Source organism: Rhynchophorus ferrugineus, unplaced genomic scaffold (assembly GCF_030347505.1).
Source record: "Rhynchophorus ferrugineus isolate W39M unplaced genomic scaffold, kcgeb_rfMv2 rfM1, whole genome shotgun sequence".
NCBI classification, from domain to species: domain Eukaryota; kingdom Metazoa; phylum Arthropoda; class Insecta; order Coleoptera; family Curculionidae; genus Rhynchophorus; species Rhynchophorus ferrugineus.
The window spans coordinates 95,151,242-95,167,641 of NW_027472580.1; the positions used below are offsets into that span (position 1 = coordinate 95,151,242).

Genomic DNA, 16,400 nt, shown 5'->3' on the forward strand with positions numbered 1-16,400 from the left:
GCATTGCACCCGTGCGAAGCCGGGGCGGTTCGCTAGTTGTGAATATACTATAAAATATATATACTGTGAAAACAAGTTTAAGTAACAGATGACTCAATATTACGAGAAACATGAATAATTTAATAAATTGTGATCGAATTTCGACCACAGGGGCCACACCACTAGTTCATATAAAATCATATTATTCGATCATACTATAGAATAAGTGCATAGGCTTTGAAATAAGATAAATCTACCCTCACTATTTGTTTCTTTTTCTTTATATGTGGATATATTTTAGACCCTTGTTAAAGTGTGGCATATAGAGTTCCATTTTAAATCAAAGAAACTTCTTCCTCGTTAGTATATAAAGTTCCAATAACGATACCAAGGAATCTCCAAACAAACCTAAGTTACCGCTTTTTTATACTTCCGTGAATGAATTCTGTTAATGTGTTAATGTAAATTTATCTATAAAATATAAATATAGGAACTGTCTTTCTGTATTTCTGTCTTTTTGTTTTCTTGTACTGAAAGCAAACTTTGAGTCTTTCCCTGTTAAAATTCTGTTTTTTCATATTTCGAACTCTTGATAAAGTGTGGCAAGTTTCAGTTATCATTAGATTTAGAATACAATATTTTAGACAGGAAATCACGTTAACGAAGTGATTCATTCATTGGCAGATTGTCGAACCTCTAACGGTAATAATAAAAAACATATTTTCGTAATGTGCTGTGAAGCGTTTATATAAATTATCTATATCATAACTTCAAGAAGTACCGTATTTTTCTCGTCAGAGTGAAGGCATAGCAGGCGACGGGAGCTTTGTCGCGTCGCTGTCCTAGGGGTTGTTTTATGTCCCGAGAAAACCTACGACATAAATAAAACACTAATTAGTCCACCCGAGGCGTTTTCATCATATTTTATTAGTTCGGAACGTTTTAGTTCGGTTTTTGACGGAACGGCGTTGTTAATTAGCGAGATTAAATTTTGTATGTCGCTTGTCCGGCGTGTCTGCTATGAAAAAAAAAATTGCACGAAGAACGTTTGATGTTGTTCAAATTAAATGTCGACATTCGTTACGAACGATCGACGGAACGAACGTGTGTGTATTAAATTTAATCAGCACTAATTTTCGCCTCACCAGGTGTCTTGCAATCCAGGAAAATTGCCTATTATTTATTTAGAATATGTCGATGACGATTAAGATGTCAACTTTTTTCCGGTGATGACAGGTTCACAGGTTTTCAGGTTTAATTACTTCTGTTCAAAATACTTGTGTATCTATATATAGAGATGGATAAGCATTCGAAAATCGAAAAAAATCGAAAAATTAAAAATTGCATAATTTTTTTCAAGAGAAATATAAGTTATTATAGGTAAAAGGTTTAAAAAACAATAAATTTTTATTCTATTTTAAAAACTATTTTGTTTTACTGAAACAGATGATGGCTAGTTGAACGGCGATATAAAATGACACTGAGAAATTTAAATTTATTCTAACATAGACCAAACCCCTATCCATAAACGCCTCATTCTTCGCCACCATTCAGACTTGGTGGAAATCCGTGGTCGTTGTCCCATCTGGACAGATATCAGATATATGATCTATCATTAAAGTTGTAATAAAATTATGTTTGAGTGTCACCTGTACCTTCGTTCGCTAGTTTGTCTAGGATGATATTCTGAATAGCATTTTTTATCCAAATTTCAATTGTATATCTTGTATAGAAAGGTTTTTCAAATTCCAATAGTCTATGGCTGAGAAAGTGAGCCACTGTAATTAGGTTTTTGTGGTAGTACATCTGAACAAACATTTCTTCTAAATCTAGTTACTATGTTAGTTCACATGAACATGTTTTTTAATTGGAATCGTTTGTAGTAAGGGGTTTTTAACCACTTTTAATCCCAGTAATACTTCTGTAGCGACTGCTACAACCCTTCAGGCCACCACGCATTCACCTACATCAAAGTCAAAGGATGGCAACGCTGGTGGTTTGGTACCATGCGGTTCACGGCTAAAAAAACCACCACGACGACGTCTCGCTCTCTTTTCTTTTCTCTGCCCCCTTGTAACAGTACCACATCCACAGCTCTACCGTACTTCCTTTACCTAACCTAATATCCTGTCCATTCCTGTCCCGTCGACATCATGTATCATTTAATGTCGCAATAACCAATTTTTTATTCAACCAGTACTTTCAGATCCCGTGCGAATTTCTTCCATAAAATAGTAGTGAGTATTCAGAGAAACAATTACATTGACGAACATTCCTACACTTCTAATGACTGCGAAACATCAACCTATCTTCCATTCCTGATAATTAACTTGATTCTGTTTAATTGAATGGATTCAAAAGAGAACAGCTTTATAATCTTCCGGAAATCCTACTGACTACGCCAGTTGTTATGTGAAACGTTTAAAACGCATACTATTGTTGTTCTACCATAAAAGATATTTTGTTTTAAGGAACACTAAGGGCTTAAATTTAATTGAATATCTTATTCAACTATTACTCCTTAGGCCTGATTAACAAAACAACAAGAAATACCACTCAATTTTGAAAGAAATCAACTTTATTGTTTTTTCTGCCTCTTATTCAAGAGTGATACATTCAGTTAGGTGTTATTTTTTACAAAATATTAATAATATATTTCAAAAATTTGTTTCCCTGCAAGTGTTAATTATTTCTGTTACTACTTGGTCCATTCAAGGGCTTTTACCAATACGTTAAAGATTATATCGCTAGTCGTAATTCGTCATCAGCTAATGAAGATTCTGGAGTTGGTTAATAGTGGAGTTGCAAATTCCTGTAGATTTAGTCCCAGTAGACTTACTTCAATATCCTAAATGTTTGGTATTACATCCGATATACATTCTTCCAAATTATTTGCTATACCATTTCAGTAGGTCCCTGTTTCTAATTTTTTGCATAACATATTGATTTAATTTGTTATATATCTCGAAATCAATGACTATTACTTTTTTTATCAGATAAATGAATTAAGAGAAGCAGTGAAACAGAAAAGGGGAATCATATGCTAACTGATTATGAACCCGGAAAAAATAATAACAACGATTCCGAAATTAATCGAAACACTTGTTAAGACGATCCATTCAGGTTCGTGAACGACGATCGCGTCAGTACGGAAGCCGGGACCCAGCCTCCATCCTCGCCCACCTTCACATCGCCGCGACGATCTTCCGTTTCCTGCCACGCGACAATCTTCATAAATTATCCGCCTAATGAAATTTCGCGAGAAAATTAGGTTTCCACGGCGCTGGGAAATAACGAAAATTTAATTGCGGCTCAAAAAAGAAACGGGACATCGAAGTTGATAATGGTTTTGAATGGCTGGCGACAACGTCGAGGGGGCTAATTAAAAAAGCCGCGCTCGCTGGAATGTAATCATTCCCGGCTCCCCCGAAACCCGGCGGCTCCTCCCTGCCCCTCGGCGCCCGTCTAATTAACGTAAATTGACGGGGAGCGGAAGGTGTCCGTGTTGTCGAGAGGCGAAGGGGGGGGGGCAGTTTGTAGGTTGATGGTTTTGAAATGCTGCAGCTAATCGCACGTTTTCGCCCTCCCCTGCTCCGGGTACTTTTGACGTAGATCCCATTTAACTCTTGTCTTTCGTGCGTCTTTGGAATTCCCATTCTGGACTCCCTTAAGCCATTAAATGCTTTAAAAATATTTTGCGTTTTCCGCATTTAATGCAGAAGCCTTGATGTTCGGTGTATAGATGTTGTCGCACTGCCCCATATTCGCACACGAAGAACCGCGAGTTGGCAGTGCGTATGTATGCGTTGGAATTATAAAGACAACCAGAGTTGGCCAAGTTATAGCCTCTTCAATGAAAGAGTGAACCGACGTCAACTGAATTCGCTTGTACGACGTTTGTAAGTTAGAGTTGTGTTTTCTTTATATTTACATTGAACTTTTTTCCACGTCACCTATGAGATAGAGTTTTAGGCGCTTTTTTTGTGTAATTGTATCCCCTGGAGACTTAATCCATCTAATTAACAATTGTATATCCATGTAATATATCTTACTTTTATTAGATAGCATAGTTACTTTTTACGCTTATAGTCCTTTTAATACCACTGCATTTATCCTTAGTTTGTTCTGTTACAACTACTGTATTTTTATACGTACATTTATTTTTATTTATTTGTTATAAACATATTTATACATATACATACATACATATTTCTTGATAAAACTAGATTTAATTACTGCATGCTTCCCAAGGCATTTGCAATATATGTAAAACAGTTATTTCCCTCCTTGCACATTTCAACCGAAGATGTTTAACCATTCCTGTTTCCAGCCCGAATAACAGTATATCCGCAATGAATTATTAATAAATGTTAGGACTAATAAAATCCAATAGATTTTTATTCCAACATTTTCCTTTTTCATTCCTTCAACTTTTGTTGTCTTTTATTAACGCTATTTTTATTATCATCTTGTTAACAACTATGTGTGACTATGGTGTATATTGGTCCCATTTTGAAATATTAATATCCTAAATACACAAATATAAATAATAAGTCTTCTTTTATTTTATAATATGCTTTTAAAAATTGCACTTTTTAAAAACAACATCTGTAAGTTATAGTCGTGAGTTCTCTTTACACTATTTAAATTCTGTATTATCCAATGATGAGCTGATGGTGAGGTTACCTCAAAAAGTTGCATATCTATAAGCTTTCTACGGATACCATAATAACGGTTTCCTCTTAAATAATTGTATTAAATTATATTTATATTGTAAAAACTACTCACTCACTCACTGTTTTTATACATTTCCTATATGTGATATCTGATAAAGCTAACATCAAGTTGATCTAGATTTTTCACCCACTTCGAATGAAGGCGGTTCATTTCGATTATATTTTTCATTTTTATATAATTTAGTGACCGTGCCCATACTAGCGTTCAGTGAAATTGCAGCAGGCTAAATATTTTTAATAAAAATCGCAGCAACTCAATATAACAAAAGTGCTTACCTCTCCAACGAATTTTACTGGCAAGGGGTCTCCATTATCTCGTTCTTCTTTAGAAGTAACTGATTTGAGACCCAATAATCTGTTCTGTCTGGCTTTGTCAATTTGAATCAGAGTAATAATAAGCAGCGATTTGATATGTATCAAAAGAAGCAAAGTGTTAAAACAACGTTTTCCGGTTTATAACATCTAGTTATTGTAATTGATATATTGAAGAATTTTGGCGTTTTACGATTATATGTTCCAACGTATCAGATAACACTGTAGAAAGTGATAAAGAGAGAAATAAAGGAGATAACAGGACATACTGATCACGGGTTATTTTATAAGCTAACAAACGCATCAATAACTGCTGTACTTGTAATTTTAAGTTTAAGCATAGTTGAGTGGAAAGTATATAACAGGTCAATTGAAAAGTCCCCGGCCTGATACATAGATGGCGCTACTAAAATTAAATTCATATGTTTTTTAATTATCCCTGCGTTATTTTGAAAAATATGGATAAAAAGGAGTTACGCGTGTTGATAAAATATTGCTTTTTGAAGGGAAAAATACAGTTTACGCAACAACAAAACTTGGCTTGATGCCGAGTTTTTGGACACTGCCGACATACCGAAGATGGTGAAAGCAGTGGACGCCCAAAAGAGGTTGTTACCGAAGAAAACATTTAAAAAATCCACAAAAGAAAATTGAAACTGAATGAAATAGCAGACACTCTAAGATATCAACCGAACGTGTACATCATATCATTCACGAATATTTCGGTATGAGAAAGCTCTGTGCAAAGTGGGTGCCGCGCGAGCTCACTTTTGACCAAAAACAACGACGAGTTGATGATTTGGAGCGGTGTTTGAAGATGATCTGGCGTAATAAATCCGAGTTTTTGCGTCGATATGTGACAACGGATGAAATATGGCTCCATCATTTCAGCCGGAATTCCAATCGACTGCACATGATGAATCCGTTTCAAAGCGTGGGAAAACTCCACAGTAGACTGGCAAGATTATGGCGTCTGTATTTTGAGATGCGCATGGAATAATTTTCATTGACTACCTTGAAAAGCAAGTATCATCAATAGCGACTATTATATATTTAGTGTTATTATACCATTTGAAAGACGAAATCGCTGAAAAACGGCCGCATTTGAAAAGAAAGAAAGTGCTGCTTCACCAAGGAAATGAACTCAGTCACAAGTGAGTGAAAACGATGGCAAAAATCCATACATTAGGCTCCGAATTGCTTCCTCATCCACCATATTTTGTAGGTCTGGCCCCCAGCGGCTATTTCCTGTTCTAAGATCTCAAAAGAATGTTCGGTGGGAAGAAATTTTCGTCGAACAAAGAAGTGATCGCCGAAACTGAGGCCTATTTTGGAGGAAAGGACATATCATAATATACAAATGGTATCGAGAAGTTGGAGGCTCGCTATAATCAGTGTATCATCCTTGAAGGGAGTTATGTTGAATAAAAAAAACTAATTTTGTCAAAAAATGTGTTTTACTATGTTACTCAATTGACACGTTATAATATTTCAGGAAAATAAAAGATCTCGTTTGAAATGTTAATAAGAAGATAGCTTTGCAGTTTCATTTAGTTTATCTCTCTTACTTCTAAACACTTCGGAAGTTCTTTTCCTATGTAACAGATATACATTGGTACACCACTGACGTTTTGACTTATATTTCGTAACTAGCGACCCGCCCAGGCTTCGCACGGGTGCAATGCTGATACTAAATTAAATACACTACAGAAAAAATATGAACGTTGTATATAAAAACATAGCGGCCCGCTCCGACTTTGCACGGGCATAAAATATATATGCCTATGTCACTCAATGAAAACATGATTAAAATCGATCCAGTATTTTTGGTTCATTCATTACTGCCCTTGGCCTGCACGCATTAAATTTGGAGTAAAACAATTCCTCTTCCCCTATACTTACTATGAAGATTTCCTGCTATCTTTGGAATATCTAAATTCATACAATTTTTATTACATTACACATTTTTAAACGCAAATTTTAAATTTGTAATATCTCCGAAAATATTTGTTTAACTTACATGCTGTAAGGAACCATATTGATCTATATTAATTGCACACTGTATTTAAGGTACTTAATTCGATAAGGATTAATGCCGTATTGCTTAAAATAGCTTCGTAAATAAGCCATTTTCTCACATAAAAAGTAAACAATAAAAATGGTTAATGTGGGTTATCCCTAAAAGATAAACATATACCATCGCGGACTTTTTTGTAGACCTTTTTATGGTGTACAATACTGTAGTACATTAATTTGATCTAACTCGTAGGGTTAGGCAGCGTTTTTGCTAATTGCTAAATAAGCCTAAAAAAATAGGTTAATTTACGACATCACGTTACAAACCTCTAAAATTAGCAATGTTGCCTTAGTATATTATGCATGTATTATACATATAAACCTTCCTCTTGAATCACTCTATCTATTGAAAAAAACCGCATCAAAATCCGTTGCATAGTTTTAAAGATTTAAGCGCACATAGGGATATAGGGACAGAAAAGGCGACTTTGTATTATTCTATGTAGTGATATAAATACATAACCCCGGAAGGGTCGATTCCAGGATCCACCCGCCATATTCGTCTGCTGCTGACAGCTAAATTGTTACTTTTACAGCCCATCCTCCCATTCACCGTTAAAGCGAACAACCACCGTACCGCCGCCTCGTCGTCATCACCGCCACCGCGTATTCTTTCGGGAGGACGATTTTTCCTGCTACGGCGTCGTCGACCGGTTCCTTTTTGCCTGGCGCAATCCGCCTAAACTATTTTAACAAGGAAATATCTCGGCGGGAATGTCTCGGCTAACGCGCCGTTTCATTAAAACGACGTAAGAAGGGACGCGGCGCCGTCGAGATCTTTCTTCCTGAGTAATTATTGCGCGAATCCGAAGCGGCAGGAATCTGGAGCTTGCCAAAAGTAGGACGGACCGTTGTGAGGTTGGCATCAAGGTCGGCCGGTTTGGGCGATGTAAATTGATTGTATCCTTGTTCGGAGAGGATTGTAGATTAATTCGCCTGGAATTTATCTGGAAATTTAAGGTTTTTTAAGTAATGGCTGCAACGCTGGTTTATTGTTTAGTCATTTAAGGCTCGGTCTATTTTAGAAAATATATTTTTTCCAAAAAATAATATTCCAAAAATATAATATATAGAGAGTTTTAAGTAATGTTGCTTTAAGCCTTGTTCACCATGCGACAGCACCCAGTTAACTCAGTTCGCCAGTCTATAGTTAGTTTCACTACCTGTTTTTTCGCCGGGTCCTCGTGCCCAACAACGGCTGCCCGGTTGGCGGGTGCCATATCCCCAAATTTAGTGTGAAAATACTGCAGTGACATGTATTAACATTATTTTACCGAGATAGGGCCGATGGATCCTCTTAGTTGTATACATAGAGTTAAGTTATCATAAAGACAAATTGTAGGTTAGGGAGAAACGACTAGTAACAATGTAATAATTAAATAATAAACAAAAAGTTGCTGCTCTACGAGAAGATAGTTTTGCGGATGTTTTGCGATTAGTAATATTAACATAATATAGGTATTTCTACCTAATGGGTAAAAAGTATTTGATGATATTTATGATATACAATGACATGTAGAATATCGCTTCAGTAAGTGATCCGCTGTACAAACTTATAATCTAAATCTTATTCCAGAGACTATTCTAACTTATGCTAAAGTGTATCCTAATTTATTTTAAAGACAATTCCAATTTTTTCTAGAGATTATTATATTTCACTCTATCTATTAATCAGTTCGTATATTAGTACGAGTTTGAGCCTATTCGCTTCACTGTCATCGCGCACATTTAACTCTTTGGCGAGTACATTGGGTTCACTAACAGTCTTTTAGAATTCTTTGAATCTCATTCGTTATGGGTTCCAAGGGGATATCGCGCTGAATTAGTTTGTTGGAGACGTAATATGGGGCGTCGACGATGGCTCGCAACTATTTATTCTGGAACCTCTAAAGGATAGCTATGTTCGATTTGCTAGTAGTACCTCACGGTTCAATAGCATTAATCCAAATAGGCTTAACTATTTAGTTATATAGGAGGATTTTATTATGTAACAGTAATTTAAGTGTATCCTAATTTATTTTAAAGACAATTCCAATTTTTTCTAGAGATTATTATATTTCACTCTATGTATCTATTAATCAGTTCGTATATTAGTATGAGTTTGAGCCTATTCGCTTCACTACTATCGCGCACATTTAACTCTTTGGCGAGTACATTGGGATACACTAACAGTCTTTTAGAATTCTTTGAATCTCATTCGCTATAGGTTCCAAGTGAATATCGTGCTGAATTAGTTTGTTGGAGACGTAATATGGGGCGTCGACGATGGCTCGCAACTATTTATTCTGGAACCTCTAAAGGATAGCTATGTTCGATTTGCTAGTAGTACCTCACGGTTCAATAGCATTAATCCAAATGGGCTTAACTATTTAGTTATATAGGAGGATTTTATTATGTAACAGTAATTTAGATTTACACTCTTTCAGCCAATACCTTTGGTTTAGTTTAAGCCCAAGCTGTTTGTGTTCTATTACTATATGTTTTTTCCATGTTAAACGTCGATAAAAATTCCCAGATATTTAACATTGTTTGCTCGCCGGATCTCATAATTATTCATTTTTACTGGGGGACAAGTCCTTCTACAAAGGGTGAATGTTACATGGATAGATTTTGTCCCATTTGTTTTGATACGCCATATTTTCAATCAAAATTCGACGACTCGAAATTGGAGGTTATTTGAGTGTGATAATATATTAATGAATAAAAAAATACTATAAATTTTGGAATTTAAACGTTGCCTCTGATGACTGTGCAATGTTATATATATTCATGTATTTGCCTACAATATATCCATTCTTATCCGTTCTCTATTTGCCCTTTACCGTATTGGATCAGAATAAAATTATAAAGAGAACGAGGGAGGACGGAAAAAATGATTTGTCAAAGATTCCACATAAACGAACGCAAGACGTTACAGAGCTTTGGGCGGTCCCCCGAAAAAAAGATTTCCTTTCCCGATATTCAACGAGATATATAAGGAATAAAACAAACACAATTTATAAAGCTATAAATATTTGCCCGTTACACATCGCCCTCAAAAGAAATTCACTCACATGCGCGACGGGAAAAATAGGGGACGAACAAATACGGGGGGCACTAGCGGGGTTTGTTGTTTGTAGCGCAGCGGAGAGGAAACATATTTATCCTTGTTCCCGGTAGCTGGGAGCTTTTCGGGAACTGTTTCTGTTGTTTCGAGAGGAAATTATCAAACGCCACCCCCTACTTAGCTTTAGTAAAACAAATAATCTCGCGCTGGCAAAACAAACGGTTTCGTTTTCGATTAGGACGATTTGTCAGCGTGTTTATTCTTCATGTGGGCGGTTGTAGTTCCAGGGTTTATAAAACCAGGCGGTGGAAGCCCTGGAGTGACAAGTTGGACCGGGTTATGTGGGACTGCCTCTGGGCGCTAACCCGCTGATCGGGCAGCATTGATTCGCGAACCTGAGTTAACACACAACTGGATACTGTTGTACGGGGGCAAAAGTTATAACTGTAGCGATGGATGAGGTCGTTTCAGCCTGGAAAAGAAGCTCCCAGCATGTTGAGCATGAGCTGAGTTGTTGTTTGTGGAATGATTGAGATATGTGCTTGATTTCTGGAGTGTCAGTTTCTCTATGAATTTGATTATTTCTGACAAACCATGGAGCGTTTAATATTCTCCTGAGGAGCCTATTTTGGAAAACCTTGAAGCCGTTTGACCTGGTTGGGTGTAACAAACCTGAAGTAGACATTAGATCCGTAGAGGAGTACTGACCGAATGAACATCTTGTAAAATAAGCATTTGATGGAGATGGGAAGTCTGCTAGAAGGGCAGATCAGAGAAGATAGCAGGTTTGCTATCCCCGAGCCTCTCTGGATTGCTTTCTGGATTTAGGAATGCCAACCGAACCGCCGGTCGAAGTGAAGACCTAGGTACGTGACGTTATCCAGCCATGGAATTATTGCGGTGTCGATCTTAAGTTGCGAGATATGTTGGAACTAGTGACTCGAAAGAGTGTTAATAAAACTTCATCTCTTGTCGATATTGGAAAACTTGGAGAGCTCCCGTAGTAAACTGCCTTTGGAACTCTTTTAATTTTTGTTTTGTTACCACCAGCGATTCACAGACGTTCAATTTACATTGACTGCTCATAGCTAGACTTAGACGTAAATAATAAAAGCACTCACTGTACTTACTACGAATTTATCAACTATTTACACTGAAGAGTACGGCCGCATTTTTACATTTACATTTTGCGTTTTTACATTTAACACGACATTAATCAATCCACTATGAATATTCTGGTGTTATAGAACAGCTAAGAAAAATTACAGCTAAGAACTGATAATAATTGGTATGGTTCATATATATCGTTGTAGACAAATTTTTTGGTATTAACTACTAACGTATTTCAGTTTTCATTAGTAAATATATTAGTACTAGCTGACCCGACAGACTTCGTCCTGTCAAAAAGATTTGTAATGTGGCAGTTTTTGTGCCTACGTATTTTAAAAAATTCTCCTGAACAGAACCATCACCCTGGTGATAGGGCGTTGTGAATAAAAAATAATTAAATAAAACATATATAAGGATTGAAAAGTAAGTAATCGCTTTATTGTTAATCATGTGAATCATAATTATTATTATTATTATCATTATATTGCTTTGTGGTATACGATGTTTTTTGTTTGATTACCTGGCGCATAGATAAACAAATCTGATGGTTTTCCAACACGGGAACAGGCAACATACAATTGACCATGTGAGAAACATGGGTTTTCTAGATTAATACCACAAACACTTAATGATTGCCCCTGGGACTTGTTTATAGTCATAGCAAAAGCAAGCCGTCAACATGTCTATAGGAAATTTGCCATTACCAATGTCAATGAGTTGTTTAGAGAATATGTTTCCAGATTGGTCATTTTGCAACTCGACACGCATATTCTTGCTTAAATGAAGTACTTTAACATGTTTCCACAAATTGGAGGACTTTAGACATGCATTGAGTTCATCAGCTGGCGTTGATCGTGGAATCACTGGCAATGTTTGACGAAAATCTCCTGCTAATAAAATCATTGCACCACCAAATCGGTTATTATTGCTACGTAGATCTTTTAAGGTTCTGTCTAAAGCCTCCAAAGATTTTTTATGTGCCATCGTGCATTCATCCCAAACAATCAATTTACATTGCTGCAAAACCTTTGCCATTGCAGAGTTCTTCGAAACGTTGCAGGTTGGAGTTTCATTGCTTTGCATATTTAATGGCAATTTTAGTGCTGAATGGGCTGTTCGACCACCTTCAAGCAAAGTTGCTGCGATTCCCGACGAAGCGAGTGCAAGTGCAATTTTATTTTGTGAGCGAATTGTTGTTAATATTAATGAAATAAAAAAAGTTTTTCCTGTACCACCAGGTGCATCTAAGAAATAAATCCCTCCAGTTTCATCATTTGTTACTTTCATAAGAGTTTCAAATACATACTTCTGTTGTTCATTTAACAGTGGAAGATTTGTTTGAATTTATTCTTTCAAAGCGTTGAGATCATACAGTCTTTCTCGATGCAACTCTTGGTTAAAAGCGTCATGCATTGGACGATTGGGCGCGGTCAGGCCTAATTGAATTAATAGTTTGTTTGACATTATCAAGCACATGTCCTCAATTGAAATCAATGCTTCATTGTAAATTTCTTCACTGATTTGTATATTTGGATTTCCCATTCTATTCCGTATTTGATACAAAATATCATCACACATATAATATTTGTACTTCATCCACAAATCAATTGGGTTTGATGGGAAGCATGTAGATATGATTATAGAAAACAATGTTCGTATTTGATGAGTGTGTGATGATATTACAGCATCATTGAGAGTTTGATCCCAATGAGCGTCATTTTCAAGCAATTGCAAACGTTGACAGGCTTCTCTGTAGGATCCACACAATTCACCATCAACAGTTCGTAACTGTTGGAATCATGTTGGGCCACGTACATTGACTAATAGCAGTCGTAAATAAAAACATTCATCATTGCTTGGATGTACTGAATAAATCCGGCCAATCGCATCGGTGGAATATACATCTGTATATCCTGGAACTGGTTTTCCTTGTTTCCGTCGTATAAATCTCCTTGAGGATTGATTCCAGGTATAATATTTTGGCATTTCAGAATATAGCAATGTTTGTGCGAAATCATCGTTTTGGCATGTCTCAAAAAAACTGGTTAATGTAGTAGATGGTGGCTGAGCAGCTCTTTGTACTGCGTTCTGTGCTGTAAAATACACTCTTTGTCCATTTTCTAAATGCACAGCTAAGTGAACAACAGAAGGGTGTCTCTCATGAATAGGAAAAGAAAATATTCGCCAAACTGCTTCATTACTACTGACATAGCGGCCCATTTGGTATTGGGTAACTTCATCATTAGAATTCTCTGCACCAATTCCAATCACAGCCATATCACTCCCTTTGGTTACATATTTGCAAATGTATTTAATCGATTTCACTGAATGGCAAGATTCAACGTTGATGTGTGCTTTGAATGTCTTTGATAAAATGGGTGAATATGGAACAATCCAACGATTATCTATTTCAATATCTTGTTGATTTAATTTGACAATTGTTGATTTTCCATTGTCTGCTGTCGATCTGCGACGATACAATGGATAACCGTCATTACCAGTAATTGTTTCCGATATTAATGTCCGTGGATATCGTTTTGAACATTTACCATCCATCATACACGGTGAATTTTGATTAAGAGTTCCACAGGGACCATGTATCATGTTTTTGATAACTACCTCATGCAATCCAGGATCTACTTGTACATTAGGGATTTCAGCTGATATCACTGCATCAACTTCATTTGGCCTTATCTTTTCAACCAACCAAATCAAAATGTGTGCATGTGGCAATCCTCGTTTCTGCCACTCCACAGAATACATCCAGCAGCGTGTCTCACCAAACACATTATGTTTTACGATGAAATTCATTAAAGATTTCAACTTTTGTCTAAAGACTCTGGCTGTAATATCATGACGATCAATGGATGATTTCCCAGGTAATAACTCCTGCTTAATTTGTATCCATTGCGGATTGCATGTAAATGTGATGAACAAATCTGCTGTACCATAATGACGAACATACGACATGGCATCTTGAGCATATTCGTGCATATGCCGAGGGCTTCCGATGTATGTTGCTGGAAGAATAGTCATCCGACCGACATTCTGTGCATTTCCATCAGTATTAATCGCATCTCGAAGGTGAATATACTCTTCAGATCGGAGTTTGGTTTGATTCAACCTGATGAATGTTAATCTCTCCGTTTCAATTTTAACATACATGTCATCAACATATTTGTGATATAATCGCCGACATTTCAATATGTGATTATCTGCATTTTCCCGAATCATTAGGCGGTATGAATAATAGTTCATTGAACTGACTTTTTTGTTGGTTTCAGAACCTGTAAACAGATTTTGTTTTAATAACATTCAAATATAAAATTAAAATACATAATATAGTGACTGAGATATTATCGCCATAGCTAAACTAATATTTTAGTTACCTGTAATGGGATTTATCATTTTTATTGATAAATCGTAGCCATCTTCACCTTGCCAAAATATAATGGGATATTGCAGTGCATCATATGAGCGGTGTGTTTCCTTTATAGGTTGTAATTGAAAATTCCGACGATGTAAAAAATATCACGGGATTCCAAGTTTTCTCCAACTACAACGATAGCAACTTCATCAATAGTTGGTGCATTAAAACGTCTTGTATGTTGACCTGCAGGTGTTTTATCAGCTCTGATTACAATTTTGTGATTATCGGATGGCATCAGATCCAGGGCAGTTTTAAACAATATAATCAATTGATTGTGTTGATGAAATAAAGTTTGTAATTGTTCTACAATAGACCTTTTTACTAAATTGTTATGTGCACAACGCAGATCAATTTCTTGTGGTGAATTGCCCATAAAATAAATTTGCAGGAATTTGTTGTCGCTATCTGACACTGGTAACAGTGAACCTGCTCTGTGATATATTTGCCCTTGTATCTGTAAATAAAAAAAATATTATGGTGTGGTATAAATTAATGGATTGTCAATGATCAAACTTAAATAATATTTGATCTTAAAAAGTATATATTTAGTTTTAACTAATATCTATCAAATATAAAATATAATAAAAGTGTCACTGAAACTGAATCACCATATAATATGATGACTAAGTGATATATTTCGTAATGATTAAGAAATTGAAGATTAGTAACACATCTTAACTTTGGTGACAGAAAATTTTGTTCGCTAAAATAATTATGAGTAACTGCTATAATACATACCTTGAAAGTTGGCATAAAATTTTCCCGAACTGCATTTGTTGCCCCAAATGAAGTCATTTGAAAGCAATTGTTATATTGTTGAATATGTGTCAAAAAGTGTATAGAATCTGTTCCTATTCCTGAAACCAATGAGTACAATGGTTCTGGTGGTGGATCCAATTGTATCAATTTCACTTTACCATTTGCGCAACACAATCCATTGGCTTCGTTTTTGTATTTTAATGCCTTACAGTGTGAGCAAACCAAGTTCATAGAACCAATAACAACACATTGGTAGTTACTGTAGTCAATTGACACATCGTAACTGAAAGCAGCTGGATTCAAACTTGCGCGATTATTAGTTGAATGTCGCGCTCGCGCTTCACGCGTTTGTGATATCCGAATTCTTTCACGTTCATTTCCGTCGTCACGTTCTTGTGCAGTACGATTAGATCGGTAATTAGCTTGGTTTATAGCATTTCTGGTTCTTCTACCTAAATTGCGTCGTCTTATAGGAGGCATATCAAATATAAATTATTTTTTCACTAATCACGAACTAAACAAACACTAACTAACTAAACACTCTGCACAAAACACGATATACGAATTTGTTTCGTGTATCACTTGACAATTCATCTGTCATCTGTCAAAAGTCATCTGTAACAGACAACTTTTTTTTTTAAATTTGATATGACTTGAACTCAAATCCTTTTAAGCCGTACGAATTGTTTTATTTATTTAAAATTTGAATTAAATTTTAAACAAATAAAAAATTTTAAATAAATAAAACAATTCGTACGGATTAAAAGGATTTGAGTTCAAGTCATATCAAATTTAAAAAAAAAAAGTTGTCTGTTACAGATGACTTTTGACAGATGACAGATGAATTGTCAACTGATACACGAAACAAATTCAAACAAAAAGGGCTATTTTTAGAGTTTTTCCAGCAATAATTCTAATTTTTCTCGCCGTAAAAACCATCCCTGAACTTCAA

At 35.8% G+C, this 16,400-nt stretch overlaps 1 protein-coding gene across 2 annotated transcripts; it reads right to left on the reverse strand.

The window, feature by feature from the left end:
* Positions 1-12,704: 12,704 nt before the first annotated feature.
* LOC143201474 (uncharacterized) lies at positions 12,705-15,752 on the reverse strand. 2 transcript variants are annotated; one of them, XM_076412589.1, is made up of 3 exons: positions 15,428-15,752; positions 14,649-15,143; positions 12,705-14,546 (listed from the first exon to the last, which is right to left on the reverse strand). In XM_076412589.1, the coding sequence occupies exons 2-3, from the start codon at positions 14,665-14,667 to the stop codon at positions 13,057-13,059; spliced, it is 1,509 nt and encodes a 502-aa protein (XP_076268704.1). In that variant the 5' UTR covers positions 14,668-15,143; positions 15,428-15,752; the 3' UTR covers positions 12,705-13,056. The 2 variants fall into 2 exon arrangements, with proteins under 2 accessions (XP_076268704.1, XP_076268695.1); XM_076412580.1 differs by having other exon boundaries at positions 12,705-15,143.
* Positions 15,753-16,400: the final 648 nt, after the last annotated feature.